At 40.7% G+C, this 9,123-nt stretch overlaps 1 protein-coding gene across 1 annotated transcript in view; it reads right to left on the bottom strand.

Annotated features, from left to right (window-relative positions):
- Positions 1–6,513, bottom strand: part of VPS50 (VPS50 subunit of EARP/GARPII complex) — a 77,375-nt gene extending 70,862 nt beyond the window's left edge. The window contains exons 1-2 of the mRNA XM_066197510.1: positions 6,398–6,513; positions 3,958–4,026 (exon numbers count right to left, since the gene is read on the bottom strand). Coding sequence (XP_066053607.1) covers positions 3,958–4,026; positions 6,398–6,430 — 102 coding nt within the window. The 5' untranslated portion in view covers positions 6,431–6,513. The remainder of the gene's footprint in view (positions 1–3,957; positions 4,027–6,397) is intronic.
- Between the last annotated feature and the right edge of the window lie 2,610 nt (positions 6,514–9,123).

Genomic DNA, 9,123 nt, shown 5'->3' on the forward strand with positions numbered 1-9,123 from the left:
TTCTGTTCTGTGAAAATAGGAGTTTACAGTCTAGAAGCCTGTGGCAATTCCTTGAAATGTATTTCAGAAGAATCACCTCATTGCAGATGCATGAAATGCAGTTCAGCAAGTTTTAGATGTCTAACCAGCTATTTCCCAGTGCATCACACTCCCACTCTCCTTGTATGCTATGTTGCCTGCACCAGTAAAACCACTATTGCTCTGTTGAATGAAGCATTACTGGTAATAAGTAGAAGCAAACACCTTCTGCATTCCAGTCACTGTCACCTAAAGGACTGGGAAGTGAAGATATTGAAAAAGGTCAACTGACACTACTCAGAGAAAAAAAAATTCTAACAGCTTCTAAGCTAGTTAAAAGCTGAAGTTAAGCAACAGCCTATGCACTTTTATCCACAGATTACCAGGGGCCAAATCTGTGCTATACTCATATGGACACAGCCTCCCTTTCTGTCATGAGCCAAAAACACACCAATGAATATGCTGCTGATTTATATCCCTCCATTCTGAAAACAGATAACACCTGTGCTAAAAGCTAATCCTAAATACCAGGATGAGGGTCACGCTCAACAGATTCAATCAGCAGGTATACTGCAACACTGCACCTCCGTGAAATAAAAGAAGTATTAAAGCATTTATATATGTATCTGTATACACGCATGCAAACACAATCTTCCAAGTTTATCCATATACAAAGATATATTTAAAGATTATATTTGTCTTATAATCACAGAACCACAGAATACACTGAGTTTGAATGGACCCACAAGGATCATCAAGTCCATCTCCTGGCCCTGCACAGGACCATCCCCAAAAATCACACCATATGCCTGAGAGCATTGTCCAAATGCTTCTTGAACTCTGTCAGGCTTGGAGCTGTGATCACTTCTCTGGAGAGCAGTTCCAGTGCTCAACTACCCTTGGGTGAAGAAATTTTACCTAGAATCTAATCTAATGTATGTATTATACGATACTGTATTATACTATAACAGTATATATTTCATCTAACAATATACAAATACTGTATAACTATATATATAATGATCTAATATATCTCTATGTATTTTATATAACAATTAATGTCTATAACATCACAAAATACACTGTAGAACTGTATCTACAAATTTACTTTGCTTTTCCTCCCTGCCCCTCCCTCCCCCTCCCCCAGCTAGGGAAGGCAGTACCACAGAGAAGTTTGTGGTATTCCCCATCTTTCATACAAAATGCCCAGAACCTCTTTCTGATCTTTCCTTGTTCAATATGTATAGAGGGTACTTATTAAAAAGCTCTCACTCTACCAAAACAAACATTATACTTTGAAAATAACTCTCATGATGGAGAGAACAACAAAGCTTATCCACAGAATACATCTCAGTCCTATTACTTATTGCTTAGTACTATTTAATGCACTCCTGAAAAGAACTCAGTTACTGCTGGGAAAACAGAAACCCACATTCCCATATCTATAGGAAAAAACATTAAAAGACATCTCACTGTTATTTACCATGATAAGCTACAAAGTCAAATAATATTCATATATTGCATATGAGCTGATTATCATAAAAATAAACGTAACTTAATTCAAAGTCAACTTACCATTAATCCAACACTCTTGAATTCAAGCATGCAGAATACTTACCTCAGCCTTTTGTGACAGAATCTGCTAAACAGAACTGTTACCAGCTTGGGAAACAACAATAACAGAATGGTTCAAAAACAATTCATTTCCCTGGGTAATCAGAGTATGCCAATGAAGTAATGTATCTCAGTCAAAACAGATATTATGTCCTTCTACGGATCACTTTCTCTTCTAGATATCATAGAATTGTCCAAGAATCATCAGAGAATGACGGAAGGGATCCTGAAGATCATCTAGTTCCAACTTTCCTGTCATGGACACCTTTCATTAGACCAGGTTGCTCAGAGCTCCATCCAAGCTGGCCTTGAACACTGTCAGGGATGGGGCATCCACAACTTCTCTGCACAACCTGTTGTATCCAACCTTGCAGTTCAGATTTGGCTTCTCTACAGACTTTACCACAGACTCAAACTATTATAGACTTACTTTCTACTGAGATACTGAGAGTGAGTTGGCTGCATGAGTCTATTAACAATGAGTAAAGCAAGTTTGCTGGTGATTGGCCTTCATATAATAAAAAAATGGATTTTTTCAAAATAGTTGCAGAACTTATTGGAGTTAACATGAGTGAATACACTCAGGCACTCACTAAAACATGCAAATGCCTAACAATTTTATTGCCTAAAAATAAAAACCTGAGGACTAGAGTCATCACTTCATCATGCTGGCCAGTCAGCAAATCAACAACTTTCAGATATAAAGACCAAAAAGAATTTTGCTGGTTTTGCCCTCATGGGGGTGGAATGTTCTTCTTCCTGTCCTCCGTATTTCCCATTTGACCTCCAAACTAGTGTGATAGTCCCTCATCTCAAAAACCATGGGTTTGTACCTAACAAACAAACAAACTGGATGGGCTAACCAATGGCTTGTGCTTTTACCAGTAATTCATACTGGCCCTAATTCATGCTGACCCTGCAGCCTTTCATTCTGTATACTTCTGTATAGTTTTAATGCAGCTTTTAAAGTTTCCAGTAACATTTGACCTAGATCTGTCTGGAGATACCAATTTGAATGTGAAAGTGTGACAATGAAAGTGCAGCATCATAACCATTCTGTCACCAAAACAGCTTGAGACTTTCATGGTTCAAGAGATAAATAAAAACAGTTATTGCTACACACTGTAGACTTATCAGACATATAACATCAAACCATTACAGAATGGAAGTCCAGCCAAGATACCCTACATCTACTTATATCTGGAGAGCCCATTTGGCAAAAAGACAGCTTGAAACTGGCTGCTCAGGGAGTGGCAGCAATCTGCAATTGTGAAATATAAGCCATGGAGATGTGATAGTTTTTTCAACATTGATGCAACTGAATACTTTGACTCTCTGGTATCAATGTATTGGTCACTGTTTAACAAAGTATAATGTACCAACTCAGAGATTCTTATTTCACTTTTTAAATATACAGCAATGCTAATTTTATGATCTGCCTCAGCACAAGCAACTTATTACACACTACTTATACAGAGACAAAGAAACACAAGGGGTCTTTTGGTTTGATTTTTTAAACTATTGTAAAATAGGTCATCTAAATTCAAGTCAGTAATTTAAGTATCTTATTGGTTAAAGGCAAAGACCAATTTCATAGGAAATAATAGACAACCAGAGAAGTCTTGTGAATCCTCCCTTCAACAGGGACAGATCAACAGGATATAAGGAACAGTCAATTATTGTGACAATTGTTCCCTCACACAGAGATTACTCAGCATGACTTGTGAGACGACAGTGAGCTGGCTTCATTTAAGTAGTGAGACCAAAAAAATACCAAAAATTATTGCTATTATAAAGACATAACTTTTAAAGTAGAACATTAAGTTAATTATATATGCTGAAGATTAAAACTATGAAATTACAAAATATACTTACAGCACCAAAATCATGAAGAAACTAAATGTTAAGACTAGAACTATACAGGCCATCCACACAGCATCTACTTTCCAAAGTAAAACTAAAAAAGGTTTTTTCTCTTTCCTTTTTTTTTAATTCATGCCAGCAAGAAACCTAAATAATAATAATAATAATAATAATAATAATAATAATAATAATAATGTCACTATATAAGCATCCAGTGACAACTGAAAAGTTTCAAGAAAAAAAAACTCATGCAAGTTCATTTGGAGCTGTTGAACTGATTTGTCTCACAGTTCTTAATTCTTTCATTAAAACACTCTGAAAGATTTTCAGGAAGAAATAAAACTGAAAGAAACAACAGCAAACACTGTGTTAAGAAAAAAAAGACACAACTAAGTGTCATTTAACTATAAAATGAAAAACTAAAAATAAAGGGAGCAGGAGGGGAGAGATGTTGTATCATACCTTAGTAGGAATCCGAAAGCTTTCAATAGGACTGAGGTCATTAACACTCTCCTGAGGACTTCTTAGACCCTTTAAAAGAATTTTAATAATCAGTTAAGTTTGATTCCTTTATGTATCTTGCAATCAAGTCTTACCTGATGTTGAATAGATATCGACAGGTCCTTTAATAAATACTCTGACATAGCTGGAAGGCTAAGATTTCATTCCAGAAACATTTAAGCAAGACCATTGGTATATAAATTATGCTCCTCAAACATCTGAGCATTTCCAGTTTTATGCTGCAATATGTACCTTTTCAGTACAGTTCACTACCATTTTCTTTAAAAACTCACTCACATCCTCCTGTCAACGTCCAGATGTTATCTTAAATTTTAGAACAAGCCTGTGTCCAAAAAACATTTTGAACATATTTTGTTCCACTAACTTAATGACGTAATGGAATCAAATAACTGAATTCAAGTCAGGTGCCACCGACTCAATAGCAAGATTATTTCACCTTGATGGCATATTTTTCTACTTAACATATTCCACTACCAGGACTGGCTTTCCCTGTGTGTAACTGAACTGAAACAGTTGCCTAATCCACCTTAGCTGCTTTATATAATTATTACTCCTTAAAACACATATAGCCACACAAATAGCACGTATGTTTGTTGAATATCAAACATACTCACAATTTTCATAGAAAGGTTTGGGTTGGAAGGAATCTAAAGATCACGTAGTTCCAAGCCCTGCCATGGGCAGGGAAACGTTCCATTAGATCAGGTTGCCCAGGCCCCACTTCCAACCTGGCCTTGAACACTTCCAGGGATGGGGCATCCACAACTTCTCCTGACAACCTGAAACAGCATCTCACCACTTCATGCAGCAATACCACAGAACAGGCTGCTTAGCCTATTTTCTGCCAGCTCCCTAGGCAGAAATGAATCTAAAAATTCAAATTTCAGATATGGTCCTGACTCCAGCTTCCCTTGAGACTTCAGGGTGATACTGTGAGTCACAAGTTTCAGTTAGACTTCCTTCCCACTCTTGTGATCGATGCTAACAGTATTTTTTCCAAGCCACTCTCTGGCCCTGGGTACCTATATTTCTATAAGGACGTATGCAAGTGGTATGTTAGTTTATGGTGAGAAAGTCTGTATTTATTCTTTGAAACTGACTAAGTGCTGTACATCACTTCAGTGGTAACTACTACATTTTGCAACTGTTTCATCTTCCCAAGATGCAAAACCTCTCCATTTTGGTTTTGATTCTCAGATTTTGTTGTGCATCATTTCAACTCCCTCTGCAGTTGCCATCATCAAAGCTGACTCACCTCTACGCACCAGAAATTCAATGTAAGAGAGAAGCAAAGCAACAGCTGCAGATTCTCATACTTCACACAAAATCTTCCCCAAGTCCTCTCAAAAATATGCAGTTCTAGTGACTTATCTCCAGAACAAATAAAAGGTTTCACTTATCAAATGGTAAACGGAACCTAATCTTTCCGAATGACTGAAAATTGCCTAAGTTGTATCATTTGCAGGAAACATCATCTCCACACTGGGCAGGCTTCCCAGCACTCCTTCTAGTCAAGCTGAAAATGAATCATGTACCCCTCGACTGAAGCAGAACAGAATATTATTCTGGCAATTCCACTTTCACAGAAGTGTTTATTTTTAAGCCCTGCCTCCTGCGTAAGGATTACAACTCTGAGGCCATAGTTTTGGGGGGGGGGGGGGGGGGGGGGGAAGGCTCTGACTTTCCCATTATTTTCTGTAACTATCTAGAATACCTGATGTGGGTGACACAAGTGATTTGTTTTAAGTTCTCCAATTAGACAGAGATAAACAGGCTTATTTTCAGGGGTGTCTCATGTATGTGAATAACTGGAATGTTCTGCTGATACACTTCCCTAAAAGGACTCTCAGCCTTAGAAATGTTGGTCCAAATGTAGGCTTAGATCTACATAATCCTGGGTACAAGCGGCACACAGCAGTGGGCTGACAGACACGCACCGAGTGCTCTGGCACACATTCACTATGTGCCCACCCAAATACGTCCCTAGCACCTCCTCAGCCTCGCCGCCCTTTGGACCAAAAGCATTTGCTTCCAGACAAAGCCATGTTACAGAACCACAGCCCAGCGCTCAAAATTACATGTCAAAAAAGCAAAGTGACACAGGCCTGCCCTGTCATCTTCAACAACGACTTCTCTGTTGTTGTGACACGAGCTACGCGTCGGCACCTGCGCACGCTCCCATTTCCCGGCGTAAAGAGAAAAACAAGGTGGATGCGTGTGCGGCAAGAGCTCACACGCCCCGAGCCTTTCCTCCCCGGGCAGGGCAGAGGGCGATACCCACGCCCCGGCGGCTCTCCAGAGCGCCCGGGCACGGCGGCTCCGAGGAGAACCCGGGACGGCCGCGGCGGTACCCCGCCGCCCCCCGAGAAGAGCCGCTCACCTGGCGGGTCATCAGCGACTTGATCTTCTGCATGGTGGCCCCGCCGCCGCCCCGACTGCGCTCAGCGGCCGCGCAGGGAGCAGGGGCACGGCGGAGCCATGTTGTGCGCCACCTGACCGCGCCCGCCCGCGGCTCCCTGGGAGCGGTAGTTCCGCGCCGCCCGGCCCGACTACAAGTCCCGGCAGCGCGGGCGGCAGGGCGGGCTCTGGAGCTGCGGCTGCCCCGTCCGCTCCTCCCGGTGGGGAGCGGGGCCCGCCGCGACTCGCGGGGTGCGGGTGGGGTGTCTGAGCGCGGAGGTTCGCCTGTGTAAATTTGGAAGCGGTTAACTCAGAAGACAGAGACTGGTTTTGGAGACAAGCTAGAGCGTGCACGTAGACGCGGAGAATTTCCCGGTTGTCTCGGGTTATTTCGGGTGTTACGCACAGAGCGCGCCCTGCCTGTACACGGGGGACGGATGTAGTTTTGCGTCGCCAAAACAGGCGCGTGTCACTCTATTTAGTTGTATTGATAGCAACTTAAAAAAAAACCACACGCGCCAAGACCCACCGGATAGCTTTTTAAACCTATTTTATATCAGCACAAATAAAGAAATCATTTATCCTCCAGTCTTTGCTTAAGTGGAGACAGCATTTGACGGTGAAACTACCGGCACATCCACTGTGGCATGGTTGTACCTTTAGAAAAAGGGGTGGGTTTTTTTCCTTCTTGAGTGCAGGGAGGTCAGCTCCGCCTGTTTCCTGATCCTGTTGGTGATAGTCAGCTCCCAGCTGCTGCTGTGTTGTTTCAGGGTAGGGCAGGCAAGAGCAGGTGTCTTTGGAAGCGCACACTGACAAAGGGAGGGTCAGGACCGATGGTCCCTCCCTGCTTTCTTTAGCAGGAGCTCGTTATTTCTGGCTACCGTTGGGAATACCGTGTAATTGTTTTGTGGAAAACCTCTAACAAGTTTAGCACGTAATAAAGTTACTTCTCATTAATAAAATAACTAAAATTTTCAGAATGCTGGTGCTGCGAATAGTGCTGCTTTAATATAGTTGTTCCTATCTGAAAGAGGGGAGGTTTGATTTATATTAAGTCTAGATGCCATTTAACAACTAGCGCGAGCTATAATTCTACAGGAAAATAAATCCATTTTTCAAGTGCATGACATTTGTGTGAGTCCTTGTAAAAACTTTCAGTATATTAATGACATCAAGAATATATTCAAATGCTGGAAATGACAGGACAAAATTGAAAAACATAACTCTGCTAATTCCTTTTATTATTACTATTTTCTTTGTCCATATGGGGCATTTAAAATGCCAATGTAGGTTTTATTCCAGTACTAAAGGTTCCATCATTTCAGTTAGAACTTCGTTAGTACCTATGAGCCATATTTTATTACCTGGTGAAATCAAGTAGATCATAATTTCTAACTTAGCTTTTATGAAAGGCTGCAATTTGATATATCATGCCTACAGTTAGGTGGATTAAACAGGTTATAAACAACAACATTCAAGTGGGCAGGACAATGGAGCCAGAAAGCTTTTGGGAATACGTGAATTATGCTCTTCATCTCCTGACATATGTCAGGTGGTGATATTATTTCTGGTGGGACCACTTCTGCTTTATTAACCTGGAACAAGCTTTGTGTTTCTTATATTGGACCTGGAAGCACCCCGGGTGTTTTCACCTGTCTTTAACTAAGGTAAAAATTGAGTGTTCAGCCCTTCTGATGGGGGTTTAGCACCTTGCTGTACCCCTCCTTGCTCCTAGCACACATTGAGGGGGATGCAGTTCCTTCCTACCAGTTGCTCCTGCACAAAGCAGGATACAGTCTAGCGTAGTATTTGTTAATCGATAATAGGCTGCCTAAGTGCTGTTTAGAGAAAAATATTGTGTGGTTTTGTATGGGTAAACCATCTCTGTCACTGCTAATATTTGCTGTTGCAAACTGTTACTGCACAGCTCTGGGAGGGTTTGTCCAGTTTGCTGCTGGTTTGTATGGTGAGTGACAGCTTTGGACAAAATCCAAACCCTACATTAATATTAATTTAAACTGATGTAAGTTAATGGAGAAGAAACAATGATCAGCAGTTAGCAACTGTAGTAAGCTGTCCACTCTAGCCATGGGATTTTCGTTTCAAAGGTGTCTCAGAGACACTTGACATTGCATGTTGTTTAGAGAAAGGGAATTAGTTCTTTGCTGAGTTATAGGGAAAAAAAAAAAAAACAAAACAGAAATTTATGGTCTTGCAAGTGCTAAGAAAAAAATAGTAAGGCGCTTTAACAGCTGTTTAATGGTTTTTTGTAACAGAAAATGAGAGCCTGTCATTAGAAAAGTGTTGAAAAAATTATTCTGAACACTAATCTTAGTTTGAAATAAGCATGTAGCATCACAGTATTTTTTATGAAACTGTAACTAAAGGAAGTTAATAACTGTATAACCTGTTCACTTGGTGCGTTTACTTACTTCTATTAATTAATGTACTTTGTATTGTGTACCCCATTTATTACATTCTGTGTCATATTTGCTGTGACTGCCGGGAAAGGGTTATGATAAAATCAGAGGCAATGAAGATGGGTCCTCATCTAACAGGTGCTCCACTCCCTTTGTTCTTTGTATACACGTATTCAAATCACATAAGGCAGGGGACAGGATAGGACCTGTTAACTCATTGCTGATTTCCCTAGCAAATAAACCAGCAGCTGCAGGTCCAAGCCCTGAGTTAGTGCTGAGAAGCTGGCAT

The sequence above is a fragment of the Chamaea fasciata genome, unplaced genomic scaffold (assembly GCF_029207755.1).
Source record: "Chamaea fasciata isolate MVZ Bird 193981 ecotype frontalis unplaced genomic scaffold, bChaFas1.0.hap1 SCAF_1, whole genome shotgun sequence".
Lineage (NCBI taxonomy): Eukaryota > Metazoa > Chordata > Aves > Passeriformes > Sylviidae > Chamaea > Chamaea fasciata.